This window comes from Cyprinus carpio, chromosome B6 (assembly GCF_018340385.1).
Source record: "Cyprinus carpio isolate SPL01 chromosome B6, ASM1834038v1, whole genome shotgun sequence".
NCBI lineage: Eukaryota > Metazoa > Chordata > Actinopteri > Cypriniformes > Cyprinidae > Cyprinus > Cyprinus carpio.
In genome coordinates, this window is record NC_056602.1 from 20,875,144 (window position 1) to 20,889,414 (window position 14,271).

At 36.1% G+C, this 14,271-nt stretch overlaps 1 protein-coding gene across 2 annotated transcripts in view; it reads right to left on the reverse strand.

Annotated features, from left to right (window-relative positions):
* The window catches only part of LOC109053352 (eukaryotic translation initiation factor 4B-like), a 13,002-nt gene extending 932 nt beyond the window's left edge, over nt 1-12,070 (reverse strand). Inside the window, exons 1-15 of one of the 2 annotated variants that reach the window (XM_042726158.1) lie at nt 11,989-12,070; nt 9,058-9,136; nt 6,593-6,733; nt 5,281-5,486; nt 5,048-5,164; nt 4,898-4,952; nt 4,665-4,811; nt 4,007-4,141; nt 3,715-3,831; nt 3,357-3,612; nt 3,163-3,236; nt 2,127-2,370; nt 2,015-2,037; nt 1,780-1,915; nt 116-188 (exon numbers count right to left, since the gene is read on the reverse strand). In XM_042726158.1, coding sequence (XP_042582092.1) covers nt 116-188; nt 1,780-1,915; nt 2,015-2,037; nt 2,127-2,370; nt 3,163-3,236; nt 3,357-3,612; nt 3,715-3,831; nt 4,007-4,141; nt 4,665-4,811; nt 4,898-4,952; nt 5,048-5,164; nt 5,281-5,486; nt 6,593-6,733; nt 9,058-9,070 — 1,737 coding nt within the window. In that variant the 5' untranslated portion in view covers nt 9,071-9,136; nt 11,989-12,070. Of the gene's footprint in view, nt 1-115; nt 189-1,779; nt 1,916-2,014; nt 2,038-2,126; nt 2,371-3,162; nt 3,237-3,356; nt 3,613-3,714; nt 3,832-4,006; nt 4,142-4,664; nt 4,812-4,897; nt 4,953-5,047; nt 5,165-5,280; nt 5,487-6,592; nt 6,734-8,525; nt 8,950-9,057; nt 9,137-11,988 lie in introns of those variants that run through there. The other variant, XM_019070751.2, reaches the window with a different exon arrangement.
* Nucleotides 12,071-14,271: the final 2,201 nt, after the last annotated feature.

Below are 14,271 nucleotides of genomic sequence, written 5' to 3' on the forward strand. Positions count from 1 at the left end.
GAACAACTACACTAATATGTAAGTTTCTACAATCAATCATTTTCAGGGTCTAATTTTTCTTGTAATGTTGACTACATCTGCTCAGTGAGGTGTCAGGTTCAGATGAAGTACTCACAGGAGGAGCGCTCTCTTCATATTTCTTTGGTTCTGAGGCTATTCTGGGATCTCGTTCCCGTCTGACCTCCTTCCTGTCATTTAAAAGTCATGAAAGGGTTTAAGAATAGAGAAGCAATATTATACGAAGATCACAATAAAATTTGTCGATAGCGATGATAAGCTCTGTCTGGACATTCTTACTTATTATGGATTAATTTAACAGTCTATCACACAGCAGAAAAAAACATGACATCAGCCAGTCGGTTCATAATGCTAATAGGTTTGCCTGTTCTACGTGTCTTTGTGTGAATGAATCGTTCTGTTTAATCTACTACAAAATTCTCTGAATGTTCACCATCTTGACTCCTACATCCTGAACATCACAGATAGAGAAGTATTTATCTAACACTTTGTTACTAATGTCAGGACCTTTTTCTTTTGTAGGCATTTTTGCTTAAAAAAAAAAGTATTCTCACTGTATCATTGTAGACATCTTCAACCCACTGTTATTTTAGTTGTATTTATATACTAATATAGTATTTATTAATATTTTTGAATTAGCTTTTATTTGTACATTTTCAATTTTTATTTTAATTTTATTAAAGGTTCAGCACTTTCATGCGTTTTCAACATTTTTGTTTTCTTTTCAATATTTCTATTTAGCATTCATTTGTATTTTAGTATTAAAGTAATTTAACATTTCAGTTTCCAAGGAAACATTTCTACTGTTCATTTAACTTAGCTTAGTGTCTTTGAATAGTGCCGTTTCATCTACTACAAAAATTCAAACGTGCGGTTTCAGCATCTGCGTCTCAATATGAGGACATGAATGCATTAACTTCATCTCCAGAGCTGCTCTGAGTCACATTTTAGTTGAGTCAAATACAAACTGAAACTCAAAGATCTTCATGACAACCCGCCATTGCTCAGTTTAACTTGAAGAAATTATGACAGAAATATATTACTGCTGTCTACTAAAATGAACTTCTCAAATGAATAAATATCATAACTTTTAAGGAACCATTCAACCAAGCTTGTTTTTCTTCCATGTTTTAATTAATATAGTTCTGCTGTGAAACATCATATAAAAAATAAAAAAAAAATAAAAAAATCAAACGCAATGTTTTACAATAAATTGTTATTTTCATTGGATTACATTTTAAATTCTAATGAAATTGTTAAAGTTTTATTAATTTACTTCATTAGAAAATACACAATTTGGGGAAAAGTTTCATGAATTTCATTGGGCCCTAAATAAAAAGGTAACTACTCTGTGGAGTTTAATGGTGAAGCAGCAAGTTAGGGTTAATATTTATTTTTAAGGTCTTACAAACATGTGGAAAGCATTTCCTTCCCCAGTAATGGCACATGCATATTGATATTGTATGATATGGAGAAAAAAAATTTGTGATAATATTTTTTGGTCATACAGCCCAGCCCTAGTGTTAAATACTTTTCAGACAGCATCTTTTCTTACAGCTTCATTTGTAATAAATTGCTAGTTGTAAGGACTATTTTTGTAGTCAGTTTTAGAGCTTGGCAGATCCCTTTTACTTTTAACATAAATAAAAGTAATTTAGATTCAGATACTGCTTCTTAGTCAGTGTCATGTCTATGCAGTTGTATAAATTCATATAGTACAAAAAAATACAAATTAATTTACATTTGTGAAGGCTGCCTCACCTGTCTGCAGTTTCTCTCTGTTCGTCTTTGTTTGGGCAGTCAACTCCTCTTCCCCAAGCCCCTCCTCTCCCAACTCCTCCTCCTCCTCCCTGAGGCACAACTTTATCCCTTCGAATGCCGTCAACTTGGTTTTCGTCTAGCAAACAGTACAAGAGACAAGTGAGAAAACTGTGTATATTCATAAAAAATGTTTTCCAGTATTTTCAAGTGCTATTGTGGGGACTTTTTCCTTTACCCAATACTCTCTCTTCAGCTGACCTAGAAAGACAAAAAACATGAGTGTTATTTGTGCTTCTTAATTGCATGTTTTATATTTGTATTTTCATAACTTGTGAGAGAAAGGACACCTGTTGGGTTTAAGAGCGCTTTTGTTGCTAGGGGCAGCTGAGGGTGGTCCTTCCTTCTCATTAGCACCACCCCCTGTGCTGCGTTTGGCCCATGCGTTCTCTTTAGGTGGAGGAGCTGGCATTACTTTCAGTGGAAGCCCTCCCTGATTGGAAGAGGGTGATGAACATGCAGGAGAGATCGGCTCATCCTCTTGTCCACTGAAGACTTCATTCTCTGAATGTTCACCATCTTGACTCCTAGATCCTGAACATCACAGACAGAGAAGTATTTAACACCTTGTTACTAATGTCAGGACCTTTTTCTTTTACAGGGACATGTATTCTCACTATCATTCTAGACATCTTCAACCCACTGTTATTTCAGTAGTATTTATACTAATATAGTATTTATTAATATTTTGAATTAACATCTTAAATTTTTTATTTTCATGCTTTTTAACATTTTTATTAATTTTTTTTTTCATTTTCAATATTTCTATTTAGCATTCATTTGTATTTATTTTAGTATTAAAGTAATTTAACATTTCAGTTTCCAAGGAAACATTTCTTCTGTTCATTTAACTTAGATTTTTCATCTAATATTTATATTTCAATTTAACAAATATTTTTATTAGTTTTAGTTAATACTGCTTCAAACACAATCTGTCGTACATTCACTGCAATTAAAGAAAGCTAATATAGTCCTTCTACAAGGTTTTATATGACTATGATTTTTAATACCAGTTATAAAATGTAGCATAAAATGCCATTATCAGCCATTATATGAAAGTTATAATTCATTAGGATTGTAATATTAGTGCATAGCTAATATACATGGTTTGATAATTGTTTATAATTTAGCGCCATGCCAGCTACCACAGCTATAATCATTGGAAGAAACAAAGTAAATAAAACAGTTTATAAATAAACAGCACACACTTTATATAAATAATCTTTGATTAAACAACAACAAAAACGAATCTGGCCTCATTTCATTAAAAATCATAATCAACCAAAAAGTAAAGAGAAAGAGTTAACACGTGCATAAATGTATTACCTTTAGGTTGTGAGAATTCACTTCCTGTTTGTCGACGCTCATTAGATGGCTCTTCATTTCTCCAACTCAAGTCTCTGCATAAAATTAAAAAAAAAGAGACAAATTCAACCACAAATTCTAGAAATACTCTTATCACAATTGAAAAGTTATGTTTTCAGAGAAAATCTCTTTTATATCAACCCATCTATTCTCACCGGTCTCGTGGTCGTCTCTCCGAGGCCCTGTTCTTGTCCTCTTCCAATTGTTTCTGGAGTCGTTCTTGTTCTTTCTTCAGCCTCTCCTCCATCTCTCTCTCCTTGGCGGCTGTGTCCACAGGTTTGGCTGCTCCAAATATAGAGGAAGCCCTGCTGGAATTAGCAGTGTTACTCTGGGGAGACAAGCTTGCACTCTGTTCCTCCTCTTTTGGGATGCTCCGTGGCTTCAGGTTTAACTTGGGCCTCTGTAGAGGGCCTAGAACGAAATCAGATTCATTTAAAAACAACATTCCTGACATTAAACTTGTATCTTTAAAGCTGAAGTGTGTCATTTCTGCATTAACATTGTCTCATGTACCCCTCTCTTCTCGTCCCTCTTCCCTCCTGTCTGAACGCTCTTCTCGATCTCCATCAAAGTCTCTCCTGAAGCCACTGCTGAATCCTCGACGCCCTCCACCACCACGTGAGTCATAACCTAAGACAATCACAACCATAGCATAACTTTAGCAGCAAACTGCAATTAATAACCCACCAAAACCACAGAAACTTAAAGACAAACTGATCTGCACTAACTTTTACATTCATTTTACATATCATATGAGAAATTAAGGAATGTTTTTTGTGAAACCCAGGGACGAAACACTACAAACCTCCACGATCATAGTCTCGGCTACCTCTGTCATCATAGCGGTCTCTACCACTGAAGCGATCTCGACCGCTGTCATAACGATCATCACGTCTTGGAGCATCTCTGAATCGGTCCGACTCATAGCGGTCACGTGACCCTGCAAAAATATACCACAATAAGTTATACAAAGAAGTCCAAACAACAGTGTGTCAACCGTCAAACAGGATTTAAGATGAAATCTATAACCTTGACTGCCAATAACAGCAGCATAAAGTTTCTCATGATAAGATGCATGATTTGGTGAAAAAAATAAATAAATTGCCATTGCGATTTAAATCAAAAACAGTAACAACAAAATGAGCTCCACGTTTGCTATGCTTGTTTGTAGAGCTGCACAATCTGGCCAAAATTCTGTGATTGTAACATTATGACTAATAACAATAAGAATTTAATATGGATTCATTTATACAAATAATATGCCAACTTGATAGAATGAAGGATGTTGTATGCAAGTTGTTTTAAAGAAAGCATTCACAACCACTGGTATTTACTTGTAAAGAAAACAATCTTATGATATTTAGACAACTTAAACTAGACTAACACAATTCAGATAACTAAATTAGCTGTCAAAATTAATGCTGGTTTAAGCATGAAATAGAGTTTGCATCTGTTTAACATACTGTCACCATATCCATCGTCTTTACGTGGTGCATCATCCTGGTCCCCGCTTGGCCGTGCCCTCCAATCAGAATCTGTCTTATCAGGCCCACTGTCCATCCCACGACCTCTATCCCTGTCTCGCCCAAACATTGTCCCACTGTCCCTCTCTGGAAGAAATATAAATTATAATAATAGAAATATGCTTTCACAGAGGCCAAGACAACATGAAGGACTTTGTATATCTTCAGTTCACCTTTGTCATTGGATTGATCTGCGATATCCACCCGGATCCGTCTGTTCCCAAGATTCTACAAAAATGTAATGCAATGTTACCTCAAAACAGAAAACAAAGCACAGAAAACAAAGGCAATGGACTGAGGTCAATATTTTACTGCCGACCCACCTCCTCATTTAGACTGAGCGCACGCAAGAAGGATTCAACATCATCAAATTCTGCATAACCAAAACCCTTAAGCCTCTCTGGGTTACTAGGCTCCCGTGGCAAACGTACTTGACTGATCTGAAAATACACACAAAACATATTGAGTAACACACAACCTGCATTTGTCAAGTAGCTAAGAGTACTATTTCCTGATAGGAAAGACTCAAAATGTAAACTTGCAGATTCCCACTGACCGCAAGGCCCCTGAAGAATTCTTTGATGGATTCCTCGCTGACATCATAGGGAAGGTTACCGAGGAAGGCAGTGTAGGGTGGGCTGCGTGGCAGCCGAGAGCGGTCAATGTTTGGTTCCCGTGCTGCACGAGGTGCAGTTGGGAGGATGGAGCGGTCGATGGGAGGAGCTCGATACGTATCCTCCACAGTATGCCAGGAAGTTGAGACTAAAGAGGAGGAGAATAGAACTTGACCACCACAGAATATGATTTCACTGCCTGAATCCCAAAGTTCATCGGATCTTACATTGTGCCTTAACCTTAGCATTTTGCCTTCTTAAGGCTGAAACAAACTTGATTTTTTTAAACTATTTTTCCCCCCGATTTACAGTCGAGGAGGAGTCAGAAAATTGCACAGTCTATGATAGATACAAACAAAATTCTTGTAGCTTCAGATTATGGTTGCAGAATTAATTAAAATAAATAAATTGTGTTTGCAGCATCACATTTAGTGCTGCTCCACACAAACTCCACCATTGCATTTGAATTTGATACGCTCTAGTATGCATTTGGGAAAGAAACATGCACCAACAATCTTCCCCTACTTGAAATGAGAAGCACTTGTCAAAAAAGAAGCTTCACAGGAGCTTTTTCCATCAGAAAGAAAGTCTGATGATTTGATGTTAAGACATCCATAATTATAAGAATCTTACATTTTACAGTTGTAATGTAAAAAAAAAAAAAAAACTACATTAATTTTTCTAAATAATAATTTAAAAAATCATTTTTATACACTATTTTAGAGTGAAAAATAAGATATTTATTTTAACTGTATTCAATGTTTTATATTTGTAATAACTTATTACATTAATATTGTACATTTTATAATTTTTATACCCAATTTTTTTTAAACTACTTTTTTATTTTAGAGTGAAATATTATAAGTATTATTATTTTTTTTATTGTTCAATAATATTTTTTCATAACAACAATAATTTTTTTATTACTTTATAATCACATTAAGACAGAATCACAAAATTCTGGCAAAAATTTGCAGCCCTACAAACATGCACAACAAACCTGAAATTTGTTGTTAATCATAATAATAATCGCAAAATGCATTATTAATCAGAAAAAATAAAAACTACTGGATTTCTGCCCCAAATCGTGCAGCGCTTCTTCAGACTATGATTCCATCAGGTCTGAGGTTATTTAACATGTTTGATATTTTGAGCCGCTCTCAGAACACGTTGTTTTCATTTGTCACGAGTCTCCTAGCAACAGGACTTTTCAGATTTTAAGAAGTCATGTAGTGCATTCCAGCCTTTACTCACCATCTCCATCCAAGTCATCAGTCTCATCTGCCCAGCTGGTGGTCTTTGTGCTGGGGTAACTGGGGGGTACACTGCCACTGCTATCATTCGCAAGGAAGTCATTCAGGGTCAGGGTCTTGCCCTTCTTCTTATTCTTCTTAGCTAATAAAGAAAAACAGATGCTATGAGAAAACCAAAACAGAGGAATTCCATTATTTGATAAACATGCTGAACCAAACAGCTGACAGTAGTTTGGAAAAACTTGAGGGTGAGTAAATGATGACAAATGTTCATTGTTGGTTGAACTACACTTCGAAGAGTCAAAATGATTGAAGAAGTTCAGCATACTACACCAGAGAGAAATCTGCCATTTCAGTGGAAGATCAGAGTTACAGAGAGATTTTGATTAAGAATAACAAAGTCAAAACAAATAAGCATATGCACGAATGAAATGTTTACAAAAAGATGCATTTTGAAAAAAGCTAGGGTCCATTTTAATTTGATGCCACCATTAACATTCAGAAGAAGAAGGTTTTAACGTTCCCACCCTAGATGGGCCACATGGTGACACAGATAACAGATGTAGCATGGCCATGCAAAAAACAGACAGGCTTATTCAAAAGACGTTATCTTACTATTTGTTTATTCTCTAATATCTGCTTGCTTTAACAGTGAAATGTCACTACACTTGTAGAGGATTTCCAGGTAAAACCTCTTAACACCCTTCATTAAATTGCATGAAACCCAGAACAGACACTAATAACTTTCACCAGTGAGCAATGTCACACCCTGTGCAAAATGCACTGACAACACTATGCAATCAATGTGGGGAAAACGTGACATAAGACACACTCACGTTATGTTTGTTTACTCTAGAACTTGTATATGCATTAGTTGGACCAGCCTGGAAAAGCTCAGAAGCACAATTTATGATACCACTGGTGTCAAATGTTACCATTGACTTGAAATGACATTCAGATGCATCATTAACAAACAGTTTCAGATTATCTAGTCTTTCCCCATTCAAACAGATAAGAGCTGTACTTGCATAAGTTCTGTACATCTAGCTGCTTGCACAAGCCTTGGAAATACTTGCTAACTTACTGAGTTATATACATATAGGATGCATAAACCCTCTTTCTAAAGTGTTTTTACAGAACTCTTGACATGTACAATTTAATACAGAATAATATGAGATGTTTTTTTGGTCATAAATTACTATTTTATTAGAATGAATTAATAAATGATTCAATGACTTGACACAAAAAAGACACTCGCCACCTACAGGCGTAACGATGCACCTGCACTAAATAAATCCGTAAAAAAGTCTTTTTGGGGAACATAAAAAACAAGTCACTGAAAAAAAAAAAAAAAAAAAATCACCAACCCAACCGCCATACATACACACACACACACACAACATATATATATATATATATATATATATATAACTCTATGGCTGCAGTGTGTGTGTGTGTGTGAAGATGACAGTTTTTTTTAACTCTATGGCTGCATCCGAAAACTTAGGCAGATGACTTTCTGCCTCGCCGTCGTATGAGGCAAAGACTGCAGGCAGCGTTTTTGCATGAAGGCACCCCATGAAACTGATTTTGGATAGGCTTCCGAAGCAGAGTAATGGTTAAATTATCTACAGCAAAATATAGAGAGCTTTGGTTATAACTAAGTGGATATTTAATTCCTGCAATATTAATTTCTCGCTAGAAATGATCAAAAACATACATTTACACACAAACTGAGCACCGACCGCAACTTTCAGACGCCATCTTTATTTTTTGGCTTAACTGTCACAGAATCGAACGCGCAGGATTGTGGGATATCAAAGGCAGCGAAGGACACATCTATGCTGCCTTCAAAAATCGGCCAGATGAAGGCATCTCAGGAGACAGGAACTGAAACTAACACTGAATTCGGACGTGCCTTGATGCCTTCCTACCTTGGAATGCGTCCTCCGAAGGCAGCATTTTTCAGGTTTCGGATGCAGCCATTGACCACGGCTCCACGCACGTGGTGACCTCTCCGGTCCCGCCTCTGGATCGTACTGCGCATGCGCGCCAAGCACTGGTTATTAGCACTGAACTCCAGGCACAATCATTTACCATAATATCTAAACTTTCCGTGCGTTAACCTTATAAACCACCACGTACATTAAAACACCCGAACATCCGTTTGCAATATTTCGTCCTGTCCTAAAACTCCAGAAGAGAATAAGACAGACGAGGCACATGATTTGGCCGCTAGCAAACTGGCTAATTCATATGCGCATAAGGCTCCCCCAATACAGCTAACCCTTCGTGTTTTCAGTGTATTTTTTCCAGTATATTTAGCCGTGCGGTTATTGAAAAACGCACACAGTGAATGCCATAACCCTTACGCTTGAACCCATGAGTGCTCTACAAACTTGTTAAGAGCTGTTCCGCAAAGAAGCCTTCAAATGAAGGCAGACCGCGAGTGCGCATCATTCTCACCTGACGCCGCCATGTTGGAGAGTGGTCTGGTGGAAGAGTCCCGGATGAAGGCGTCAGGGATTTGTCACGGGGGCGGACACATAGACATATAAATACCTAGACGCCTCATTGGTCGCTTTGAGCCGTTGCTGCGATACGTCAACGCGTCCGCCATGTTTGTGAGGGCAAGACTGCCTTAAACATAAATGGAAGTAAAAGGGGGGCTGCTGCGTTTTTTTCTGGATAAAATCACGATAACGTTCACATTTATCAACCGATTTCAGAGGTTTGTGATCTACATGCAGTTAAAACATCACTTTGCCTCCAGTTATTTAGTTTGGTTTGGAAAATTATTAATTTTCGTAAGAAACTGTGAACGCTCACACTTCTCACTTGTTGATTTTGTTGATTTTCTCGTTTAACAATTCTAATGTTAATGTAGTATAACTGTGACATGTACATGTAATCTGAATGTATATTAAATGAAATAAGTTGTTTTATTGCTTTCTCTGTGTTCAACCCCAACATTTTAGCTTTTCTTGTGCTTCAGGTCAGAACCTGTTTTTATACAGTCTGTGGTCAGAACACAGCTCATTCACTTTTAAATACTGGGGGAAAAAATCGAAATAATACATCTTTAAACACTTATAATTTACCATCATTGAGAAAACTGAATATAACCAGCGAATACAAATCAAAAAGTAATACACTGGTAGTTTGCTTTTTATTTTGATAGCACTCCACAAACAACAAACCAATAACAAATGCAACTGATAAGCCTTTATGGATCCAGTGAAACTTAGTTACAGTGGTAAAATATTATTCACCTATACAGCGCACAGTAAAAAATATAGTAAAAGTGATATGTAATATAAAAATATATATGTTGTGCAACTTGTAGTAAAGTGAATAATATAAAAAGCGAGTACAACAGTACAATAACATAAGTGATATAATAGATTTATAATAGCACAAAGTATATGTATAATACCATAATAAATAAATTAATAAAAACTGATGAATAATAGCAAGAAGAATATGTAATATCAAGGGTGGAATAATACAGAATAGACAAAAATGAATAAATTAATAATAAATTATAAAGTAAAATAAACAATCGTGAAATGTAGTTGTATAATAGTATTTGTGTAATAATTATTAAACAAATTAAGACACAACACAAACAACAACAAAAAAAAAAATGTGGACGTGAATTCCAAATTGTGTTTAATTAATGATCTCCTTAAGTATAATATATACATGTACACACACATATCAAAATGGTGGTTTAGTTATATATATATATATATATATATATATATATATATATATATAAAATACAAAATGGTGGTTTAGTTGTGATGACAAAACCTGACTAATAAAGACTAATTCTACACTGCTTCCCTCAAGATTTTCCTATATTTTATTCAACTAATGAGTAAAATAATGTAAACAACTTGACAATGCTTGACATTTTGTTCTACAATGCAAATTACACACACCCATGCAGAAAACACAAATTTTTAAACAGTTGTTTATTTTTCCATAAATATGTTAATACATGTATGTTTGGGGTGTGAGTGTGTGCAGTTTACGTTGTACAACAAAATATCAAAGTATAGTTATATTAAACACAGACCAGAAAATTAATAATCATTATTACAACATCAAGGGCAATAATAAACAATGATTTTGTCATGATATTGCAGCTTGACTTACCGTGAGTTCCTGTGTTTTTTCACTTCTAGGCTATTTACATCATGTAGTTTTTGTGTAAATACACACACAGTACATGATCAGCATTAAAACAGCCTGTGTAAATAATTTTAAATGCAGTCTATAGTATTGTGATTGACTGAAGAAACTGGTTATATTTAAATAATAATAATTAATAATTCCTTGCATTTATATAGTGCTTTTCTGGGCACTCAAAGCACTTTACATAGAAGCAGGAATCTCCTCGTCCTCCACCAGTGTGCAACATCCACCTCTAAATATTTGAAAAAAACAACAGAAACATTTAATAAGGTAATTATATTGTTATAAAAATTACCCTTACAAAGATTAAAAAAATAAATAAAAATGCTCCCGGAAGTCTATTCCGGGAAGAGAGAGAGAGTGGTTTCAATATGACCAGGGCCAGTCTGGCCATTCATCCAGGGCTATTCTGGGTTTTAACTAGTACAAATACAACATTAGGCTGTGGAAGTATAGCCTTGTCTCTTGGAAATGCAGAGAACAGCTTTCTTCAGCTTTCCTTAAGACTTTCCTTGTCCTATATACAAATAAAAAGAAAAGAAAAAAAAAATAAATACACATATATATGATATGCTATGAAATCATTAATAACAAATAATATATATATATATATATACACATATATAATCAGTTCACAGTTTTATGATATGCTATGAAATCATTATTATCAAGTGATGATAAATAAGTAACGTTACTGTAACTAAAGAGACATGCTTTAGCTCCTTCACTAATCCTGGCAGTCTGAGACTTGTCAAAGTGCTCACTGTACATCTTGTGCTTATAACACAATTGAGTTTATGATATAAACTACAATATAAGTTAAAACTTAATAAGAGTTCATTTAAACTTTGATTTCTTATAAAGTCTCAGCTTTCACAGCTAACTAGCGATATCGCTGGATATTAATAGTCTGACACTGGTGGCTAATTAAGCTTTCAACTTAAAGCTAAAAATGACCAAAAAACATCCAGAAACAACTGTTGAGTCTTACCTGTGAAAGATAATACCCCGAAATCTGTTTTTATTATTGTGCAATGATTTGTAGATGCCCAAGCTGCCGACGAGTCAGGTATGTTTTCCTCTGTCCCGATATGAGAGTAATGGAGAGTTGCCCGCTCCAATATGGCGGCGACGTTGACGTAAGGCCAAACTCCCAATAAAGACTCTGAAAATAGAAGAAAGTAATGGCGGACAGGCATCACACGCTCACTCACGAGCACGAGAGCTTCTTCTTCTTCCTTGATGTTTAACGGCGGTTGGCATCCAACTTCAATGGCGCATTACCGCCACCTACTGTAACTAGAAGGGAGTCTTCCAACTCTCTTCTCCCCCTCCCCTTTATTTAATAATAACGATTTCCAAAACTGTGTTCTATATCCTGTTTGCTATACCAGTGTCCTTTAGTAAGCTAAATAAATGAGTACTTATATCATTTGAAGTTTTTCCCAGAAGTTCCTTAAGTGAATTCCCTTGCACACCCAAATTCCTTATGTTTTTCTTTCATCTTTATCCTTTCTCTATCATATTTTTGGCATTCAAGTATCACATGCTCAACAGATTCAATACTGTCACAAAATTCACATCTTCCTGATATATGCTTACCTAAGATATGTAAGCACTTATTTAACCCACAATGTCCAATCCTTAACCTAGTGGAAATTATTTCTTCCCTTCGATTCCTTCCAGTGATCTTCCCTGTCCCAACCTTCTGTTGTATTCTGTATAAATATCTCCCTTTCTCCTTTCTATCCCAACTACTTTGCCACTTTTTCATAATTTCCATCCAGATTTTTGTTTTAGCTTCTGCTTTACTTAATGAGCTTGTTTTGCCAAACCATCTACCATTTAATTTCCTTTAACCCCCACATGTGCTGGCACCCATGCAAATTTTACCTTCACCCCCAACTGAGAAATCCTTGTGTAACATTCTAGTACTTCATATGTCTTGTCTTGATTGTGACTTAAATGATCGCAAACTCTCTAGGACTGCACTAGAGTCTGAGTCTTTTTTCTTCTACCCACTGTAGAGCCAACCAGATACCCATCAATTCCACTGTATAACTACAGATACTTGATCAGACAGTTTCTTCTGTACCTTAATTCCCATTTTTGGTATTCCGAATGCAGCACCCGTTTGCCCAGATGGAGGATCTTTAGACCCATCTGTGTATATCCAGATACCCATTAAACTCCTCATTCAGATGATTACAAAATACTTCACATAAATCCACCTCCACTCTACTCTTTGAGTGACTATTTAATATCTGCAGGTCCACTATAGGTTCCACTAACAACCAGGTGGTCTGACTGGCAACGGAACTGTCGGACTAAATTTCTATACCCTCCAAACCCAAGTCTTTTCCAATATCACCACATACCCATCCAAAACTCTGACTTTTAACCCTTTCATGCTCCCAGCAAACCTGCATTACTACTCTAGTGGGGTGGGACCTACCATGTCCCTGTAGGTTTGCCCAGTAGTAAGCTGCCAACTGTTCCCTCCTTAAATGTAAAGGCATCTCACCCATCTCTACTTGGAATGCCACTGAAGGTGATGTCCGAAAAGCCCCACTGCATATCCTAAGTGCTTGAGTTTGTATTACTTCCAATTTAGCCAGTGTAGTTCTTGCTGCATCTCAATATGCTATACAACCATAATCTACAGCAGACTTAATCAGTGCAACATATATCTCCCTCAGTGATTGCCTGCTCACCCCCAGTCCACTCCTGTCGGACACCTCATCACATTTAATACTTTTTTACACTTTACTAAAACTTTCTCTATGTGACCTGCCCATGTTAACCTACTGTAGTATCAAAAACCATTCCTAAAAACTTAAAGGACTCTACTTTCTCAAGAACATGTCCATAAAATTTAAGATCAATCTCCTATCTTTTTCCTTGTAAAGAAAACCACTTGAGATTTTTCCTTTGAAAATCTAAATCCCCATCTCATTGACCATCGTTCTACCTGTTCTATTGCTTCCTGGACCTTACTTACTGTATATTTTATGTTTCTTCCCCTCTTCCACAAGGCCCCGTCATCTGCAAACAGCGATCTTCCAATCCCAGGCCCTACATCTGAAAATACATCATTTATCATGATGATAAAGAGCAGTGGACTGAATACACTGCCCTGAGGTGTTCCATTTTCTACCATATAACTACCAGATAATTATTTCCCAATTCTCACCCAAATAGAACGTCCATACAGAAAATCCTTTACCCAGTTAAAGGCCCTCCCTCCTATTCCCAAAAGATGTAACTTAATCAACATCCCCTCTTTCCACATCATATCATATGCTTTCTCAACATCAAGGAAGACTGCCACCACTGATCCCCTGTTAACCTGGGATTTCCTTATTTCATCTGCCAGGAATAGTACTGGATCCATTGTCCCTTTGCCCTTCCTGAATCCACTTTGATAAGAATCAATGAATTCCCCTTTCCCCAAAAAATAGACCAGTCTGTCTGTAA